Source organism: Balaenoptera ricei, chromosome 4 (genome assembly GCF_028023285.1).
Source record: "Balaenoptera ricei isolate mBalRic1 chromosome 4, mBalRic1.hap2, whole genome shotgun sequence".
NCBI lineage: Eukaryota > Metazoa > Chordata > Mammalia > Artiodactyla > Balaenopteridae > Balaenoptera > Balaenoptera ricei.
This window is the reverse complement of record NC_082642.1, coordinates 36835240-36857470: the sequence shown is the minus strand read 5'-3', so window position 1 is coordinate 36857470 and position 22231 is coordinate 36835240. Positions and strand designations below refer to the sequence as shown.

At 46.8% G+C, this 22231-nt stretch overlaps 1 protein-coding gene across 1 annotated transcript in view; it reads right to left on the bottom strand.

The window, feature by feature from the left end:
• UBE2E1 (ubiquitin conjugating enzyme E2 E1) overlaps positions 1-22231 on the bottom strand; it is a 75127-nt gene that overhangs the window by 3107 nt on the left and 49789 nt on the right. Inside the window, exon 4 of the mRNA XM_059920409.1 lies at positions 395-527. Coding sequence (XP_059776392.1) covers positions 395-527 — 133 coding nt within the window. The remainder of the gene's footprint in view (positions 1-394; positions 528-22231) is intronic.

The window sequence follows — 22231 nt, the reverse complement described above, 5'->3', positions numbered from 1 at the left end:
GATGACAAGGAGCGGAATTCCAAGGCTTGGTTTGGTAGGAGATTCTCTAATTGTTTTAGTGCGTGGATATTTTGACACCATTTTTATCTGTTCAGAAACTTTTTCTGTTGAGTGGGAAATAGGGGATTATTTATAGGCTGCTGACTATGTTCCTATAAATATTAGCAGGATTTTAGGCCCCATCAAAACAAAGCACTTACTCTTAGAAATGGTCTTTGCCAAAAGAGGCAAAGTCAACCCAAAGAAGTGTTTTGTGTATGTTCAAGTGTACTTAGAGATTTGTCAAGATATAAGAGAAATCTATTTTTTGCGATTAAAAACTCAATTTTAAAAGCCTGAATAATCTTCCACGGGAGTATGTAAACTTTAGCATAAATCCGGGGGACTTTCTTACCTTCGGAGGCTTGAAGGGATATTCCGGTGTGAAAGTGATGTCAAGGAAGAATACGCCACCCTCATACACGGACCCTGGAGGCCCGAGGATGGTTGATCGCCATTCATAGATGTTGTCGCCTTTGGGGCCAGCACTGTGAAATAATACACCAGACGGTGAGTAGAAGGCGGGGCGTCCCCATTTTTACAGTGTGTCCCCACGAGGGGGAAAGGTCGCCTCTCCTTCCTTTTTGTTTAGTGTGTGGATTCTCTCCACAAAACGCAGGTATCTTGCAGACAGGCCTCTGATGCAGGCCTCCGACAAGACTTAGGTCACGTATACGGTAAAAAAGGACGCTGAAACCAGTCTATGCCCGCTTAGCTGTGAAGAAGCAAGAAACCCCTCACTTCTCAAACCCTCTCCTTGACACATCATAAGAAAATGTAAACGATACTTTACAAAAAGAGAAACACCTCTCAGCACACCAGAGTTCATTAAATTAGTGACAAAGTTTTGCTCACGGCTACATCATCTTCGAGGACCATCTTAAGCACCAAAAGCTTCATTTCTGACCCTGTGACTGGGGCTCTCCCTCCTTGTTCTTGTTTCTCCATAATCTTACCCTGAAAGGAGTCCGACGGATTGCAGTTCTCTTTACAGCAGAAACCATGCTGGGTGGGGGAGGCGGAGGAGGACGAAGTACGCGGTTACCAGTCATTCAGTTTTCACTGCTGCACACATCAGATTCCGCAATCAGGTCCTCTCTCTACACGTTAAGCCACCCGCACCTGTGAGGTTGGCACTCCTCACGCGGAGTGACCCCGTAGCGCCCTGCTCCGCGGCGCTGTGTCGGCTCACAGCGTGCTCTGTACTCGAGCACATGAACAAACAAAAACACAAGCAAGACCTCCGAGGGCTAGCTAACACATCTGCCCACACAAGTAAGCGTAAGGCTCCGCTACCGAGAGAGCAGACCGCAAGTCTGGGCGACGGTCTCGGTGCCGATGCAGATAGACCTGCCCGCAGCGCGGGGTAACGGGTAAGGGTAACGGGTAATGGGTAAGGGGTAACGGGTAAGGGTAACGGGTAATGGGTAACGGGTAACGGGTAAGGGTAACGGGTAATGGGTAAGGGGTAACGGGTAAGGGTAACGGGTAACGGCGCGGACGGCTCCGCTGACACGGCTTCACTTGAGACGCTCAAGCCTAACTATCAACAGCCGCTTCGAGGACAGCAGTGTGTGTTGGCCGAACCACAAAAGGTCTTCACTTGGAGAGGCTTGTAGATCCCAGTGGATACACAGAATAACTTCTACAGAGCAGGCAAAGCTCTTTTCAACAAACGTATGGTGTGAACTGGATTCACTCCCCCCCCGACACTCACGGGCGGCCCACGCCCTACGCAGATGCTAAATGCCAAGGTTCCCTAACGCACAAGACAAGAACTGCTTGTCTTCAACATGCCCGCTGCTAACTGGTTAGAGGTGGGGTTCAAGTCCTTCTAAGAGGAAGACGAGATGAAGAGGAAGGGAGAGGAAAAAAAAAAAAGGAAAAGAGAAAACCTACCTGTGGCCCTATACTTTCCCCAAACCCACCAGAGATTTTTCTCTTTCAACCTGAAATTTGGAGTGAGACAAACGACAGACAACAACACAGGTTAGGGGCATGAGCTTGTAAAAGAGAACCAGAAGGAAACAAGCTGGGGGGAAACATGGTCTGGCAGAAAAGGAGGGAGAAGACGCGGACAAAGGATAGGGGCCAACGGGGAGGGTGAGGGCCCAAAATGGTCAAGAGGTAGAAAGCGTCCAGACGCTCACGGAGCACTTACTGGCTGTGTGACCTCGAGCGACTTACTCAGCTTAGAGCACCCACCTCACAGCAATGTTCTGAGAACTAAAATACTGATAATACGGGGCGGGGGGGTGGGGAGGGCATGACTATCTCTGCAGAGCGACAGGCCCACGGTCATCTCCCGTTAAATGGCAGCCGTCACCTCCGTTTCCAATTATCTGATTATCCCCACTGGCTCAAATACTGTGGTCCCTGAGTATCTCCTTGTGATGGGTATTCCCAACAACTATTAAAAACCTGTTTTACGCTGGACAGATATGAGAAGAGAGCTCGTTTAATTAACCCTGTCTCTACTATTAAGTGACACGTATATGCAGACACCAATCTTCGAGTTTAAAAAAAAAAAAAAAAAAAAAAAGACGACTTCCGATTCTGCATGGCATCTGACCACAGTTCTCACAAGGTGCGGGGTAGGGGGCGCTCTTAACCCGCCCTCGCCCTCTAAAAACATGCAGTAACCCCTCCAAGTGAAAGGATACAACTCTGGTTGCTGCTGCTTCACAGCCTGAGATTAGAACTGGTCCTTGGGCATCTGAAGGTTGCCGACCTGCTTATATGTTTGCGTCCAGCATACGTACTTGAACAGAAAGTCTACAAACCATGGCTGATGCAGCTATGATACCTGATTACCAGACTGGAGTTAACTGACAAGTGGACTAAGCACACGAAGACGACACTGACACAGAGGCTGCAGATAAAAAGACAAACTATTCTCTCTTATCCAACTGGCTAAGGACTCACGGTATCTAAGACTTAAAGGCAAGAGGCCATCATGTACTGTAAACCCCTCTTCCTACAGATGAGGAGCCAAGGCCAAGGGCAGAAGCTGGGCCATCCCAACACCAGCGCATCGGCAGCCATACCGTTTTCCTCAGTCAGCCTGGTGATGCTGAGACCCAGAAAAAAACAACAGTAAAGTCAGTCCAACCCCGGCAGGGACATGTTCGCATAGGCCCAATTCTGCTGGCCCCTTAGCACAGAAAATAGATAAAAGAAGAACAAAGGTCTAACAACATGCCACTACAAGCAGATTTTATGACTGTACAGAAATTTCATCATCAAAATAATCTATGGAACTTTAAAAATTACAGATTCCTGACCCTTCAGCCCAGGCCTCCTGAGCTTAGACCTGAGAATCTACATATTTAAAAAGCTCCTCTGGGGACCTTTGAGCAGGTGGTCTGCATTTGGGACCCCCTTGTACAGGCTACTGGGAGTAGGACAACCAGTTTAGAATGCAAGCTTTAACATTTCATGCTTGTCACCTGTGATACAGCTAGAAATCCAAATCAAGATCGCTACTTGTTTGTAATCAGCTTTCAGTTCGGGTGTGAACCTTTCTGAAAGTTCAGAAAAAAGTATGGAGAAAGAGAGTTCAAGAATCAAGTACACAACATAAGCTTCAAAAAAGTGGAGAATGAAGGTGGGTTACAGTAAGAAAAATAATGAGTGAAATAATATCAAATGTAGTTGAAATGCTAAAGGTTTGGAAAAGACTCAACAGCACAGACCCCTAACCTGTGGGTCCTCAACCAGGAGGAGGCTTGGGAGTTACTGTGAGGGGTCTGAGAACCCACTGGAAAGACCAAGCAACGCTGCCTGAATAAAAACTTCAGCTATTCATTCTAAGGCTGTTATTGGATGAATTCACGTAGCTTTTTGTCTTATGCATTTTCTTAATCACAGAATAAAACAAAAATTATGATACGGGGCCTGAAAAACTTTTGCTTTTTTTTCTTCCTTCCAATTCTCACTGGAAAAGTTAGGCTCGACTTGTCCAGAAGGTGGGTAGACAGACCCATGGCAAGGGGTGGGGGGCACGGGAGGGGGTGAGGGCAGAAGTCTCCAGCTCTCAGAAGGCCACTGTCAAGGAGAATCTACGTGAGGCTGTTCGGGGGAAGTGTGTCCAAGCACCCCACTCCTTTCCCCATAAAGTGACCAGCTGGACTCCCTCAGGTCAGCATACGCCTCCACCTGCCTTCCGTCCGCCTCCCTGTAACACAAAATACTTCTGGTTTCACAATAAGAAACGTAACTCCAATTTTAAATACCGGTTGAAGTATTCTCATCAGTCTAAGTGATTAGAAGGGATGGAAACTTCTGAATTGGGAGATGGGGGGACTGAATTTAAGGCATTAAGGAAAGATGGGAACAACAACAAAAAATACACATCCCTGTTTGGAGACAGTGAAACCCAACTGTGATTACAATCTCTGCAGGCAGCTGAGACTGAGAAGGGAAAACGAGCCCATGCCTTCGCCTTCCAGATTCTGTTAAACAGGGACGTAACGTTTATCTGTAACACAAACACTCTTCAAAAGAATTCCCTGGCGGTCCAGTGGTTAGGACCCCGCGCTTTCACTGCCGAGGGTTGGGGTTCAATCCCTGGTCGCGGAACGGCCAAGAAAAAAAAAAGTGTAACACACAGAACTCTTATACAAGGCAAAAAGAAAGAACTGTGCCCTTAATTCTGTTTTTTCCCTTCTGGTCAAAATAAATACAGCCGCAGTAAACATTTTAAGAAAAATGACAGTAACTTCTACTTTTGACACAGTATTTTCTTATTTCTGTAGTGGTTTCTGACGCCCTACGGACCCACCAACAGTGGGAGCGGGGGTCGTGTGAAGCCCGCCGGCTGGCAGGCACTCACCGTGCTCCAGGCCTCTCGCCTCCCAGGGCCTCCCCGCATGAGCGCTGGGAAGGGCCGCTACACGCTGCAGCTCTCCTGTCTCCCACATACTCTCTGGGGAGCTACACGAAGCACAGAGCTGCCGACGGGTGTAACTAACGCTTAGCACATATGGTCCTAAATAGAATCTGAACAGTATAAAAAGTAATTAATACAAGTCATTTAAGGTATCATCCAAAGAAAATTAATAAAACCAACTCTTAAAAACTCTCATTAGAGCAGTCTAACTACTGGCATCTAACGTGCCCTCTGGACTAACTTCTCCAAGAAAACCGCATAAGCCAACGTTTAAAAGCTTCATTTTGTTTTGTCTTAAAATCATGCTTTTCTCGGTCCTCCCCCATTCCCATCCTCAATATTAGTTTATGAAAAGACTTTCCTTCCATGTCAACAGTTAGAAACCAAAGTTACACTTCAGTTTTCAAAAGGTATCACCGATTTCTTATAAAGAATATCCTGAAAGCAAGGCAAAAATTATAATTGATTTTTAAAAATGGTATTTCTACCTGATCAATTTTTAAATTGTTATTGGGAGCGATGACCCTTGCTTACAAACATAGAAAACCCTAACTCAGATGTTCTCTTAGGCATAATCCTGAAAGACGACTCAGTTATCTAGTCTCACACTCCAGAAAAAAGTGAGGGATGAGAGGTCAGGAGACAGAAAGATAAGAAGGCGAGCGTCTGGACGGCAGCAGCAGGCCGTGAACGCGTGCCGGCGAACCCCGAGAAAGGGGAGAGGCTCAGAATCAGCTGGTTAGCAGCTCGGTTCTTCCCACCTAAAAATCCCAAGTAATCCCTGCTATTATCCCGCAGTACAATGAGCGACGTTTCATAAGAATAAAGAACTGGCGCTTGGCGTAAACGATCGTCCCCAGGAAACGGGATGCGGCAGAGGCTGCGGACTGGCTTGTCCATGCGTCTTTCCTCCTCTTCTTTGTAGGAGCGACATGATAAGGCAAAACTAGTTGCTTACGTAAAGTGCATCACTCACATCACAAAATCCCCCACATGCCCCCATTTCAGCAGCAGCCTTAGAGCAGTGGTTCTCCATTGGGGGTGAGGCTGCCTCCGGGGCAGTTTTGGATGTCACGACTAGGACGGGGCGCGGGGGGCGCTACTGGCGCCTTGTGGGTAGACGCTAGATGCCGCTCAACATCCTACGATGCCCCGGAGAGCCCCCGCAACACAGGATTCTCTTGGCCAAAATGTCAACAGCGCCAAGGCTGAGAATGCTGCCTCAGGGAAGACGTGCCCTCAATCAGACAGGAGAGAAGAGCTCCAGCGTGAATCCCTGCTGTCAGACTCCGGTGCCCACCCTCTGGTCTCTGTCCCACCGCTCAGCGCCGGGCACAGAAAAAACATTCAACATACACGGCTGTCATCACTGTAAGTTAGATTTGCGGGACTTCCCTGGTGGTTAGGATTCGGCGCTTTCACTGCCGTGGCCCGGGTTCCATCCCTGGTCGGGGGAACTGAGATCCCGAAAGGTAAAGGCAGGCGCTGCTCGGCCAAAACCAAACCAAAAAAAATTAGATTTGCACGTGTTCTAGTGTTCTACAGACCCTTGCTACTCAAAATGTGGTCCCTGAACAAAGCAACACCAGCATCCCCTGGGTGTTTGTTAGAAATGCAGACTCTCAGACTCCGCCCCAGACCTAAGGCATCAGAATTTGCATTTTAACAAAGTCTCCAGATGCTGCCTAAGCGCATTAAAGCTTGAGAAGCCAGCTATGGAGAAACTAAGTGGCAATGAATACCAACTCTACTTCCCAATCTTCTAGACTTAGGTGACCATTTATTTGTATTATCTAGCTCTCTCCTTCTCTGTAATTCTCTGTAGTAAGAAACAAGTATTAACCCTGGTGATGCCTTGCTCTGTTAAGACTGTAAAATCAATACCATACACAGAACTTAGAAAATGCTTATGGGAAGAGATCCACAATCAAATCTACGCTCCCTACAGCAAAGCACACTACTCAAAATCCATTCTTAATTTACTCTCCTTTTCCTAAGAAATTCAAGAAGAATATGGTAAAATAGCACGAATCTATTTTATCAGTTTACCAGAGGGAATCCTCATCTCCCACAACTACCTCCCAACAGACAGACGCTCTAGGGAATGAAAGCCGCCTTCTCCGTGAGGTCCGCTTAACACGCCCAGAGGAGTTTTATAAACACAGAACCAAAAGCTGTGCTGTCCTGGGCATCCCCTCGTAAAACAGTAACCGCGTAACCTAGAAGTGAGTGGCAGAAGGAAAGTGAAAGATCAGCAAATCTCGCTAGTGACCAGCCGGCTGGTGACGCGGCCAGGTCAGGGCGATGAACCGCTGGGCGCTGCTGGGGCGCTGCTGGGGCGTCCTTCCCGGCAGCCCTGCGAGGCCTCCTCACACAAGCACGAGGCAGGGCCGCTTCGCACACACCGTTCTGGCTACTGCCCCTCATAAAGAACTTTCAGGCCAAGGGCCGGCCAACCTCAAGCACTCCCCAGAAAAGCTGGTGCCCACATAAGAACTCACATCAGTGGTATCCTGCGTGTCTAGGCAGTTACTCCGGAACAGAGTGGGTCCAAATAGGGGGTACATTTTCCTACATATGAGAGGGAAACGAACTCAAACTTAGGATCGAGAACAACACGACCCATGTCCACCAGGAAGCCTTCCCACAAAGCCCCCCAAAGTCGTGTTCTCAGAAGAGAACAGATTTGTCTGTGGATTATTTACACAGACTGCTACAGCTGTGTGGGTGGCACAATCTCTCTTACATCAGATTGTCAGTCTCTAGAGAGTAGTAATTTCCCACACATACTACAGGTTTGTAGGCCTGACAGTGATTAACAGTGTTTAATTAGCTGGTCAAAATATGCACCAGTGTTTAGGATTATATGACAACGTTTCCAAATTAGGTGAAATAACAAAACACCACGAAAGCTCAATCCTGCCCAGGTAGCCATTCAATTATAGTTTTATCTTACACAACTGCTTTAGAAAAAAGCAACAAGTCCTTCTGGAAATTCACATTCCAATACTGAAAAAAAATCAGATGCACATAAAGACACAATTTTTAAAAGAAAACTAGTTAAAACTAGTTTCAAGATAATTTGAAAGAGACTCCCTTAGGGATAGTGAAAGAATTGCAGACCTAAAAAACCACGGCCCTCTGGGGTTCCTTACTCCCAACGAGGGACGGCTGAGTAATGAGAGTTTTTAGTTAACTGAGCCAAGAATCGTGCTTTAACTTCTGAACTATTGGGTATAGAGTGACGGGTAGGTAGCGAGCAAGTGAAATGACAAACTAGTGCAAACCACGTCAAGGGACTAAAACATCAGACTGGGGAGGGGGGGAGAACGACACGTAGGAAAGATTGCAGAGAATTAAAAGATCAGCACGCCCGGTGTCTCCAAAGCCATGTTCCTACACAATGTTAAACAGGCAGCTATTCAGGATTAAGGTGGATCGGCCAATAGCTCTTTTCTGCAGGAGCCACACAAGCCCTGACTTAGAACCATTCTAATTTGTTTTTTTTCCCCAGAGAAGTAAGAGAAATGGTCAGGGCAGGTCAAGTTCTAAGGCTGTCACTCCTGTATCGCCACTGGAAGAAGCCTGAGTGTCCCATGGCTGAGTCCTGAGTTTTCAGGTACAGTGCTTACATCAGCATACACTGATGTAAAACTGCGAAGTGAGCACCGCTGACCCTTGAACAACACGAGCTTTAACTGTGAGGGTCCACTTATGTGTGTATTTTTTTCAGGCAATATATTAAAAAAATCTGGGGGGATTTGCGACAATTTGAAAAAACTCGCAGCCGAACTGCATAGCCTAGAAATATCGAAAAAATTAAGGAAAAGTTAGGTATGTCACGAAGGCATAAAATAAATGTAGATACACATACAACATACAAAATATGTGTTGATGGATGTTGATGTTACTGGTAAGGCTTCCGGTCACCAGCAGGCTATTAGTAGTTGAGTTTCGGGGGGAGTCAAACGTTATACTCAGGCCCCCCAACCACTGCGTTGTTCAGGGGGCAACTGTAAACAGAAATCGGTTATTAGCCTGGCTCTTACAGTCATCAGTCCACAGGGTCTACTAAGCACAATCAGCTCACCTGCGGGGGTGGCAACTGTACTGTGGGTAAATGAGAGGCAGCTGGGGGAAAGAGCGCTTCTCGTTTAGACTTTTGGGGGGATAGGCACACTTGTTAACACCTGTACCCTCCACACTTCAGTGCCGACCCTCAAAAGCAATAGTGCCACAAGGCAAAGCTATCTAAAGGACACCAAAATGCTCAACAGAGAACTTACCAGGTCCTACTCGAGGCCAAGAAAAGACCCTAGAACACATCTTTGGCTACAGAGCTCCCTCTCATCAAGGTCTCCCATCCACTCACACTCACCATCTGTGCAGGCTGCACTCTGCGGTGCTGGCCACCCCCGACTGCAGGTGGGCAAGCAGGGGACGGCCGCGCAGTGGGAAACGTGGGCAGTGACGTAAGTGCACGTGCTCACGAGACGAGGCGCACCATCCACCACAGACACACTTGCCTGAATATCCTGCTGCAGGGGACTTTTTGGGTCGCTTATTACGTGGTGTGAATTCTATAATTATTTTATTGTCTGATGAAGCTTTCATTTAATAATAACTTTAAATTTTTACTGTCCTTTAAAGTGTTCCACTTCGGACGTTACGTGGCTAATCAACGTATGAGGGGATCCCAGACCACACTCCTGCACTGGCCATCAGTCTGGGGCAGCCTCCCCCGCGGTCTCCTACTTCCAGCAATCCTGCCGCTGGGTCTTCACCCTCAACCTGCACCCTCTTTCCGGGACTTTGAGTAAAACACCCCAAGCAGGTGCTCCCCATCCTAGCTCCAGCCCTGTCTCTTCCCTCAGCACGGAACCCAGGTGGGTTTGGAGGGTAAAAACGCCCTCAGCTCAAGCTGGCGTTGACATCATCAGGCAAAAGACCAGATGGGCAGTTTCCCCGGGACCCCTTCAACAGGCCCACAGGGCACGACTACTTTCCTAATCCTAACACATGACTGGCCTTTTCTTCCTCTCCGTCTCTCCCACTTGCACCGTGAAGTTTTCCTGAGACTACACGAGGGGTGATACGGGGACAGTCTGAAAGCAGAAGCAGACAGGGTAATCCAGCTGTTTTCTCAAGTCAGACATTCAAGCAATTTGCAAATATGTAAAACAGCGTCACTCTTCTAGGTTTTTTTAGATTTGGAAAATAGAGTTATATGTGAACCTGTCTTTCATGATTTTTAAATGAACTATTAATATTTTTAATGTTTCAGCTATAATTTTGAATGCAGTAAAAATCCGTAATTATTAACCACATAAACAAGAACTTTGTTGTTGTTCGTAATAATTTTTAAGAATGTAATGGGGTCCTGAAACTTTTTAAAAAGTTTGAGAACTGCTGGGTAGATTATTTTAAGATAACATTAGCACAATTGGCTAACCACTAAAATAAGTGTTTGACTCTTACTCCCATCAGATGTTTAAAAAACAAAACAACACAAAACAGAAAACACCCTAAGAGCTTTAAACAGGAACTAGAAAGCAACGTGAGCGAGGCGTCTGCTATGTGGGGCTGGGGACCTCTCAACCTGACGCCCCGCACAGAGGCCGCCAGCGTCTCACGCACGGCCTCCTGCCTCGCCGTTCCGGCTCCGGTCCACTCGCAGCTGCCCGTCTGCATCTCGGTGCCTAAAAGCTGCTCGGTCGGGGCCAGCAGGCAGGAAGTGCAGCTAAGTAACAACCTGTGGCGCTTGTACAACACAATCCACCCATCCTCTGACACACACTGCTCCCGGCGGGCGGAGTCCAATTCCCCTCCCTCTGAATAGGGCCGGTCAGAGTGACAGCGAAGGGGCACAGCGAGACTCCCCAAGCTGGGTCCTTCCTTTTGGTGGTGAGACCCCCCTCCACCGCAGCTGTCTGGCACTCTCTCTGTGCACGTAGGGAACCCTAAACTAGCGGGCACCTGAACACTGGGGCCGCTGTGGACAAACCGCAGCAAGCGCGGGAGGCCTGGGAAGAAGGCTCGGTGTCCCAGCCCTCAGGCCCCGACGGCCCTCAGGAAGCCTGCAGACGCCTCCGAGGTTACGACACATGCTGGTAGCTGTTTCACAGGGTTTAGTTTGCGATGTTCTCGTCAGGCAGGAATAAACTACTGAACACTTCTCAAGAGCAGCCTCCGCCATCGGCTGAGTGCTGGCCGGGACAGTTCTCCAGCGTCCCCTTCGGCACCTCGCACGGTGGGAGATGGCTAAGGAGGCGTCCGTCCTTCACGGGCGGTCTTTCCTTCCGTCCCACTCCCCACCTCTACCTTTGTTCCTTACACTACAAAAACTACTCGTGTTCGAATTCTCATCTCAAGAGTCTCCTTCTGCGGGAACCAAGGCTGAGACACCAATGAAGTTACACACACACAGGGAAAGATGAACACATGTGACTACACAAAAACCAAAGACCCTTAAGAGAAAGATGTCATCAACAGTTTATCAAAGACTGAGAGTAGATATCCGCAGTACGTGACCGAGGGTTAATATCCTGACTTTGGAAAAACGTTGAACATACTAACAGCAATGGATGAAAGTACACAGGCATTTCTCAAAAGAAACCCATATGGCCAATAAACAAATTGTCAATCTTGCTTAGACTCAAAGAAATGCAAATTAAACATGAGACACATTTTACCTATAAGGACTGGCAAAAATTTAAAACACTGAAAATCTTCTGTGTTAATTGTATGAGGAAACAGGCGCTCTCTTCCATTGTTTGTGGGACAGTAAATTAGTAGTTCTTTTAGACTGTGATCAGGTATAAGGTATTCAAATATAAATCCAGTATACCCTTTGACACAGAGATTCTGCTTCTCAGAACTTAACCTAAGGAAATAACTGGACATGTGCACGTGGTTATAGTGTTAGGATATTTATAAGAACCCTATGTATGATAAAAAAAAAATTTGCAACGAGCTGAATTATCACTAGGAGATAGGTTAAATAAATCGTAGTACAAGCATATAATGGCACACTCTACAGCTCTTAAATGAGATGAAGTATGCATCCTGAACAGGGTTTAAAGAAATCCATAATGTACATAACTGAAAAAGCAGGTTCCGTAACAGTATGTAAAGCAATCTCATTTTTATGACATACCATACAACCAAACTGTTAATAGTGATTACACCTGCAGGATGAGAGACAGGGGATTTATTTTCTCCTTTAGACAGATCTAAATTACTGAGATTTTTAAAAACGATCATCTTTAACCTTCATGATTACAGTGTATTACCGTTCTACAAAGGGCAGAAGAAATGGAATCTAACCCACCTAGTACAGGGTAAGTAACAGAGAAGGCAAGTATAACTGTGGTCACCCTGGGGTAAACAGGGTTTCTGAGGAGAACGCGAGCCCTTTAAGGGTTTAGGGGATGGGGTCCTCCGTCTGGGCTACTGAGGCCCAATGTTCAAAGCCTGTGGTTTAGAACAGAGTCGGGGCGAGGAGGCTTCAGACAAGTTCACTCCCGCTCTTCAGAGCCCAAGGACATTTTTCACAGGGACCCACTGACTTCCTGCACCTTTGGGTGAAGATGTAAAATAGTCCTTCACAGGAAATGCCTGTGAGCGCTCCTGCCTCCAACTTATAACCCTACGATAAAGGCTTCCCTGACCTTTAACCTGGAAACCGATGGGCACCGTCAGCCTGCCCTCCTCCCTCCTCTCTTCAACTCAGGGGCTCTTTCCTAACCTCTCCTCTGCACCACGCTCCTAAACCAGGAACCAAGAGACTAGTTCAGGAAGAGATGACAAACCCTCCAACAGTGTAAACCAAAGAAGCTCACATACACACCAACAGCAGGAAGCAAATACTTTTCAAATCAAGGCAGGGGGATCTGACAGACCACTCGGCATACACATTACCACACACGAACTGTTAGCTAAGATGATCTGTTCAATTTACCTAAATATCTATCTAAGTACTCAGTTTATCTGAAGAGTCAAAACATGAAAGACTCTGAAGTGGCTGGATTTAACTGTATGCAAAATACTCCTCAATAAAGTAGACAGAAATGTATCCAAGTATAATAAACAAAATACTGTTTGAATTCAATTCTCCAGAATTTATTAGGTACCAGTTTGTTCTAACCTAATATATGCACATTTAAAATTCCATTCCAAGAACCAACATAAATCAAAAGCAGAAAAATACCCAACATTTGCAGAGAAACATATCATTTCCACAATTCTTTCATAAACGTTGACTTTTTCGATCTTTACCCAAACCTTCTGTATCAGGAGAGGTAGCATTATCCCCATTTTAAAGATGGGGAAACAGATTCAGGAGGTTAAGTGACGTGCCTGTACAAAGCCCTAAAGCTAGAAAGTCACAGTTCTGGCCAATGCAATCCAGGCTTTCCGACACTGATATTCTTTCCACTACACCCATGGAGCTTCTGATAAAATTATCTGTCTTCAGACTCACCACCAATTTCATTTAATCACATTTACTAGTCTGCCTCTCCTACCTTATTATTTCATTTCTCTTTCGCATTTGGATGGAGGCTGGAATTAAACAGGAACAAGAAAATCCTGTGATCTGCTAAGAGGTGTTATTAAAATTTCTTAAAGCAAAAATTGATTCCCTTTATTTGTAGAAATGAATTTACTGAAAATACATACACACCACACAGTACCTACTTAGTGTGGAGAGAGGGGATTCTGCTGATGATGTGACAACTCCAAAAATGATGAGAATCCCCCACTTAATGAAAACCAAAGATGGTTTTGGGAAACAAGCATCAGTTCCATTGAATAACAGTCCAAATGTTATGCTCCTAAATTGCAAAGAGAAAAAAGAAATAAACGCAATTCTTCAGGCGAAGACAAAAGCTAAAAAGCAGGTATAGAACATGACACCTACTTCCGCAGCTGAGAAGTTCGTTCGGTCCCAGACACGGCGCCGGAGCTCCGATCCACTCCACTCCAGCTCACACGGCACCAGGAGGGCCAGCCATCACCGAACTGACTTGCACTGAGAGGCAGGTCAACCCCTGCCTGAGGATACAATAGCACCCCCGCTCAGAGCTCTGTGAAGCCGGGGCCTCTGCAGCCTCTTTGTTCCCTCCCTCTCCACTGCAGCTCAGAACCACCAGGAAATCACAGGGTCAGGATGTGAGCACAGCTATGTACTGCATTTGGAGAGTCACTGGCTTCTTGCTCGGCCCCAGCTGGCCAGGACAGAAGGGCAAGAAGGCTGTTTATATTTGCAAAGGTGAGAGACTGGATGAGAGAGGCTATGCCCTGTATCTCAAAAATACAAGGCTGGACTTGGAGGGGAGGGTCTAGTTTCTTTCTCGCTGCGGAATGTCATAGCCAAATCTGTGTCCTGCTAGCTACACACACCTGCTGGTTGAGCAGTAGAGATCAAAGCTTTCATCGAGTCAGGTACTGCAGCAGCTGCTAGAGACGCCCAGGTGTAGCGTCCCCATGTGACATTTCACGGCTGCCCAAGTCTCACACATCCAGTACTGGGACTGGTAAGCAAATGCACAGGACTTGCACCAGGGGCCACTGGCCAGCACCACTCTGCTCCGTGAATTAACACGTGTAGTGCACGTATACGCTACCTCATGTGTTAGTACCAGTCGCCTCCTAAAATGATTCTGATCATTTGATACCAAAGGGCATTCTCCCCAAACAGAAAAGGGTCCTAACAAAAATGCCAGCTAGTGATTTCCAATTTTATACAAGATATACTCTCAGAGAACTAACTGCTGAAGGATATGCCTATCTATTCAGGATAAGTTTTATAGAAAAGGCCAAAAGGCAAGAAAAGTTCTGATTAAGAGAAGAGGCGGCAACTGCTCGAAGCCCAAGGTGAGGAGTTTCGCTCAGGGGCACATAGTGCAGCTAAGAGCCCACATACATGACTGGAAAATAAGATTGAAGAACAGACAAATACGAAAAATGAAGTGGGAAATTTTTAATTTCTCATTTTCCCCTTCTTTTATGGAAGAAAAAAAAAAAAAAAAAAAACCAACCCAAACCTAATTTAAGTGCCGGACCAGAGGAGGGAAAAGGCTGTCTCAGAACGTGTGCATCAAGATGGCAGACTGAACACATGTACCAACGTTTATTCCTTCTTCAAGCACCACCCACAGAACCGCAAAGGGATTTTCTAAAAAGGCAAAAACCTACAAAGATGGGGCCAACAGAAGCCTGGAAGCAAGAAGGCAAGTAAATAGACAAGTGGTCAAGGATTTGGCGTCCAAGACTGAATCCTACAGCGGCTGTCGGGAGGCGAAGATCAAGCCCAATGACCCGCGTGGAGTCCCCGGAAGACGAGGCGCCGTGGCGCCTGTGCAAGTGCAGGGCGGGGCAGGGACAGGCCGTACAGTGAGGACGGGTGAAACCGCACACAAGCAGCAGCCGCGTCCCAAGACCGGCTGTGAGGCCGCTCCCGAGGCGGGCAGCACCGTCCCCCCCCGCAGAGTAAGGCCACGCTGACGGGCACCGCCGCCCGGGCCAGGCCGTGCCTCCAGCCGGCTCCCCTGAGGCAGGAGCTGACCTCTCTCCCGGCCACGTGAGCCGCAAGAGGACCCCGGGGGGCCCTCGACCGCGGCGTCCAGAGACCCTGAACCCAGGACCCAGGAGCGCGGCGCCCCGACTCCACACCCACACTCACCGCAGGACTGAATGTGTGCGCTGTTCTGAGCTGCTCAAGCCGCGGTCATTGCTACACAGAGACAGAAAGCCCGCCGGACTGCAGTTTACTTTCTGGAGAGGCTAAAACCGAGGGTCTCTGAAGCAGGGGACCTACCCTGGCCGAGGGCAGAGGTAGATGCTGAGCTGAAGGGAGCTTCCGCACCCGCCGCGGGCCAGACAGCGAGACCCCAGGCCTCCTCTGGGTCACCAGGGCAGCAGGGACGGCCGGGGGAGGACCTCGGACGGTGACAGAACCGAGGGGCGCGGCTCCTCTCACACGGCAAACAAAGATCAAGGCAGACTGCAAGATGTCCGGTCAGAGATGACAGAAATGACAAAAGAAATTTCAAAATAAACTTATCGCTCATATCCAGAGAGACAGAAGATACTGCATCAATGAAAGAAGAACATGGCTAAAATGAAACAACGTTCGGAAAAGACAAAGGGGTGGGATTAATGGGTGAGGTGGTCAAACAGCACTAACTTTCAATAACAGAATAAATAAGTCACGGGGATGTCACATACAGCACAGGGACCACAGTCAACGATACTGTACATTCGAGAGCTGCTAAGAGAGTAGATCCTAAAAGTTCTCATCACAAGAAAAAAAGCTGTCACTGTGTGTGGTGATGGACGTTAACTGAACTCTTTGTAGCAAACATTATGCAATATACACATATATCACATCATCATGCTGTACACCTGAAACTAACACAATGTTTTATGTCAATTATAGCTCAATAAAACGGGGGGGGGGGGAGAGAAGAAAAGGAGCTTTTGGAAATTAAAAATAAGCAAACAAAAAATTTCAAAACTGTAATGAAGGGTAAAGTTGAAATCTTCCAAGAAAGTAGAAAAAAGACAGGTAAAAATTAGGAGAGAAAACGTATAAAAATTAAAGGATCTGTAAGAGGGTCCAAGATTTGAATAGATTTAACAGTGATCCAAAAGGAGTCAACAGAGAGGAGGGTGAAAGATAATTTCAGAAAACTTCCCAGGACATAAGTTTTCAGATTGCAAGGGCGCAGTACACTGGGGGAAAACAGACACATCGAGTACTCAGCGAGGAAAAAAGATACTGTACAATGAATCAATCCGCTTGACTTCGGATTTCAACAGCAACACTGGGAGTGAGTGAAGAAGAGAAAGGAAACAAGATTCAATGGAGAGTGGATAGAAGAGAGAATCCCCCAAAAGACCATGTGAAGAGCCCAGCGCGACAGCTGTGCGTAGACTTAGCGTCGTCTGTCTAGACTGGAGCAGGTCAGGAGGCTCCAGGAGAGACTTCTTCCAAAATTACGAAATTCATAAACTACCCAATGCATCTGCCTGTCTTTTCAGGAGATGTAGAAGATCATGAAAGCATGTGAAGTGCTAAGTATGGAAAGCTCTGGGGTGGAGAGCGGAAGAGAAGACGAGAGAGAGAAAAACTAACTCCAGAGGAGGGAAAAGGTCATGCAGGGGAAAAAAGTAATCGCAGTTTGCTACCATGGTCCACAGTACCACGTACAACTGTGAAGAATGTTCACGTAATATACACAGGGATATAACAACAGAGTATATCAAAACATAAACAAAGGATATAAACAAAAAGAGTATGGGGGGTAGCTGGGGAGGAAATAACTAAATCTTCACCATTCATTGTTGTGAATCAAGAGTTACTGCCAAAAACTGAAACAGTGAGTCAATTTGGACATACTACCTAAAAATGGGGAAGTAAACAGCAAAATAACCAGCTCAAAGAGGTGCAAGTAGTTGCCTCTGGAAAGCTAAACATGGGAAAAGCTGCTGGGAACAGTCGTTCCTTTGAAACACACCTTAAAGAAATAGTAAACTATGTTGTTAAACAACCAAGAAAAGATGGAAAGGAAAACCAAAAACTTTAAAACCATGTGACACAGCTCCTTTTTACCAATTCAAGGCCCTCCAAGTACAACAGTGTGTGTGTGTGAGCTATTTTGCCAAAGGATCATCCACTTAACTACGAGAAATTAAGCATAAAATACAGGCCTAACATCATGGATTCACTACATACAGTTTAATGCACCCTGTACCACATATAGCAAAACGCAAACTAAAATGGTAACAAAACTATGAAACAGGAACAGAGATGGTACAGAAGTGCCTTCTAGGGAGACCTGGGAAGTTTCCACAGTGTAGTGGTATCTAAGTTATGCTTAGAGAGCCCAATAGGCTTTTTTCCCAGGGGAGGGGTGACCGAAATGGAGAACTTTTGGTACAGACATGTGTGTGATGTGCGTCTCCTGCAGGAATGCAGTTGAAAATGGAGCTGGAGAGACTAAATGAGAAGAACCAATCACAGAGGATCTTAAATACCTACCCAGCAATTTAGATTTTAATAGCTTTGCATTGCCTACAAGAGTGTAGGGAAAAAAGTCACTGTTTTAAGAAGTAGAAAACCCCAAACACTGAAAACATCAACCTATGCAGAAATCGGAAGCTACACATTCAACCTTCAATGAACAAAGCAGAGCGCCCAATTAAGAGGCTATGGGAACCTAAGAACCTGGATTAGAGCAGTGACAGTGAGAACAGAATTGTCTCTGGGGAAATCAGAGGTACTTCACAGTAACAGTCCTGAAGGGTTATCAATAAAGCACAGATCCTCTGATCAACGCGCACACACACACAAATACAGAATCCAAACTGTCTCCCCGGCCTGCCCAGCTTCTCTCTCCGCAGCATTGTTGACTACAAACCCCCAGCACCTTTCCCAGCACTACCACGTAGTTAGTTAGTTAACTAACTACATGGGAGTGCTGGTAGTTAGGTAGTAGCTACCACTTGGCTAAGTCATTATTTTATTTGCTAAAAAACAAAATGTTGAGTTCATAACTTTGCACGTTTAATACCTTAACATTTCAGAAAACTACACACCCTGATTTTAGCTCAGAAAAATATCATTAGCTATATGCTTGTTTGATTTGTTTGCAACAGTTAAAAAATATAGTGAACATGCTATTTTGCGCACTGTCTATGTTTAGTTCAAGAAGTTAAAAAATATCATGTTTAGCATTCCTTTAAAAACACTATTTAAATGCGTTTGTGGTTTTATTTAAAGGGGCTTATGCCTTACAGCAAATAAAGCAGATACTGGAAGGAAACACATTTAAGCAAAATGAATACTTTTAATCAGTTTATCTGACAGCTCGATAGGGCTGTGCTTCGATTAAGAACCAGGGCTCACAGGTTTAAAGACTCACCAACAGGCACGGTCCACACGGCATAAGCATGAGATAAAAGCACACCCGCCTCAACTCGGGACGCTTAGCGCCTGCTTTGTCACAGGGCGCTGAGGGGACGGTGCACCCGCACAGGCACGGCTGCAAAGACGAAACAAGACCAGGGCCGTCGGCTGGTCACCGGCCCTGGGCGCGGTCCCGACCCCACGGAAACCCGACCTGGGGGCGGGACGTGCGCGCGCTCAGGCAGGGTGACGGCACCGGGAGCCGCGGGGACAGCTGCCGGAGCCACCCTCCTCTTCAGGAGCCCCGGCACGTGTGCCCTGCGCACACGGATGTGACACAGAGGACGCGGCTCGGCTCGGGGGAGAGGCGGCCCCTCAGCAGGAAGCGGAGGAAGACTCCAGCGGCTGCCGGGCGGGGGCGGTGAGGGCAGAACGTAAACAATGCCGGCGCGTCTCACGTGCGGCCAGTTTAAACACCTGTTTAGACACGAACAGTCGTTGAATATCACGCGGGATACTCATTCTTACAAGAGTCACGAGAGTGCGAGAGCTGGCGCCTACTCCCGTGGAAGTGGCAGCTAAGAGGGGCCGACGACAGCGATTACAGGGCCAGGTGAGCCGTCAGAGGAGCCGGGCGAAAGCAAAGCGCGCCCCCCACACAGTTCACGCGGCGACCTCCCTCCCCCTCCCCGCGCACGCACGCCAGGCTCGCGACCTGGAGAGGGGACAAAGGGGACAAGTCCTGAGAACAAGTTTCCCAAAATGAGCAGCCTCCCTGATACAGGCCAGTGCTCCTTACACGCAAGTCCCAGACAAAGTCTTCACCAAAAGGTAACCAATAAAGGGAAAGGGATAAAGTATCATGCTTGTCATAAACTTTAATTTATTCACTAAAAGGGTTGTCCTTCGTTCTGACGTCAAGTTCTTCCTCTTCTGTGATTTTGTGTTCAACGTCCTTGCAAGGCGAGCTAAAATCCGCAGCCCTGCACCAGCCCTCTGCGTGCTGAAGCTACTGCAGTGACAGCTCCCGCAGCAGTTTCCGCGGAGGACAGGCCCGGCCCCAGGCCTGCGGCTCCACTGGCCAGCGCCTCTCACTCGAGACCCAGGCAAGGCCCATCTCCCCGCACGGTCACTGGCACCTCCACCACCCGGACCCGGTCCTCAAAGGGACCCACACCAGAAGCAGGCCCCAGGTGCACGAGGGGCTTCCAAACCACCAGCCGGCTGACAGGGAAGCAGAGCCTCTGTGGCCAGACTCCGTCCTCAATAGTCAGAGCGACTTGGTCTTGGCTGGTGCACATCTCCAGTCTGACGGGCAACCGAAAGGTACAGGTTTGGGGAAAGACATCTTACAGTGCTGAATGTGTTACTTATCAGGATTTCTCACTTATCTTGGCATCTCTTGCTCCCTCAGACTTCAGTTCTTCTACGTGAAAATTTCTTCTCTTTTTTTGGCCGCACCCCACGGCTTGTGGGATTTTAGTTCCCTGACCAGGGATTGAACCCAGGCCCTGGGCAGTGACAGCGCGGAGTTCTAACCACTGGACCGCCGGGGAAGTCCTCGAACATGAGAATTTCTATCTTCACTCCTCTTCCTTCTTTTCCCCTTTCATTTCAGAGTATGTGCTTCTTTCAAAGACAAATGTGTGGTCTATCAAATTTCTCCTTCATACTATATCAATGAATCTAACACTTGGTTACAAAAAGTTCAAACTTTCCAATGCAAAAAGAAAAACACAGGGTCTAGAGCAGCTTTAATGGGCATCAACGGAAGGAGAAAGGGAGAAGGCGAGTCAGAACCTGATACAAATTTAGTGAGAAATCTTAGCGTGCTGTCTCATTAGCAAGTTCGTGGGCCTTGGTAACACACTAGAAATACCTACTACAAAGCAACGATGTTCAAAACTGTACTCCAAATGGAGAGAAGGCTTTAATGTTTTAAATGCTTCACTTCCCTGAATCTGTTTTAAGAAAGGGTCAGGCTGCTTTCAAAAAGCTTGAGGGCTTCCCTGGTGGCGCAGTGGTTGAGAATCTGCCTGCCAATGCAGGGGACACAGGTTCGAGCCCTGGTCTGGGAAGATCCCACATGCCACAGAGCAACTGGGCCCGTGAGCCACAATTACTGAGCCTGCGCGTCTGGAGCCTGTGCTCCGCAACAAGAGAGGCCGCGACAGTGAGAGGCCAGCGCACCGCGATGAAGAGTGGCCCCCGCTTGCCACAACTAGAGAGAGTCCTCGCACAGAAATGAAGACCCAACACAGCCATAAATAAATAAATTAAAAAAAAAAAAAAAAAAAAGCTTGAAAAATACACTTACTAGCATGATATAACTAAACACACAGGAAACGTGAAAATCAGAACCGTGTGCAAATCCCAGTTGGAGCCTCATCTGGAGAGTGTGTGGCTCATGGGAGCGTGCACACCACGGCACTGCTGGACCCTGAGAAGTAAAGGAAGGACTACATAAAGGGGCTCTGAGCCCGAAAGCACTCTTAAACCCACACAATTATTTTAAAAACAGTAAGTGATAAAACTTCCATAGAAATAGTGACTGCTTACTTGAGTATCAGTAACAGCTGTCACAAAAATCTAAAGCTACATTTGGCTTTCCAATAATCAAGTTAATCTTCTCACCTCAAATGTCAAAATTACAGTAAAATTCCACATAATTAATGAAGTCATTATACTGAAATCAAATAATACTATCACATGGATTATTAAGATATGTACTAATTCAATAAAATTTTAAATAAAAAACCCAAACTAGTAAGAACGTGGAAGTGATTGCTATAGAAGGTTGCATAGTCACACCCCTTAGTTGCCCAAATACGGGAAAAGCGATGTTTTAGAGATCTACCTTTCTAAGCCCTAAGACTGCTTTAAGCAGGCTTTGATTTCACCACCACACAGTGAACTCTCTATTCTTGCATTAGCTACATATCCCAAAATAACTGCTCTGTGATTCTCTAAGTTGAAAAATAGTCCTCATTTTAATTTCAAGCTATAGTCTCACAAAATAATTACTCTAAAGTAATAAAAATTACACTCAAGAATCCTAACCTGTTCAGGGAACAATCTGCCTTCATAAATGTCAAGCCTCTATTATGCATCCAGTTCTCCCATAAAATACCATCAAGAAGTTGGTCAAATGAATAATTAATCCATATATTCATTAAAAGCAGACACTTAAAGATGTAATTCTCAGTTAATTCTCATTTAACCTTAGGACTTAAATTCAGTCTTCTGCAAAAGAAGTTATCACGATCCTAGGTATTTAACAGGCTCTCCTAGCTTTTGTAAAAACCACCAGGAGCTGCTTCGGCCCACAGCACACACACAGAAGTTACTGTTCCTCTACCATCTCTCTATCAATAAAATGGATCCTAACT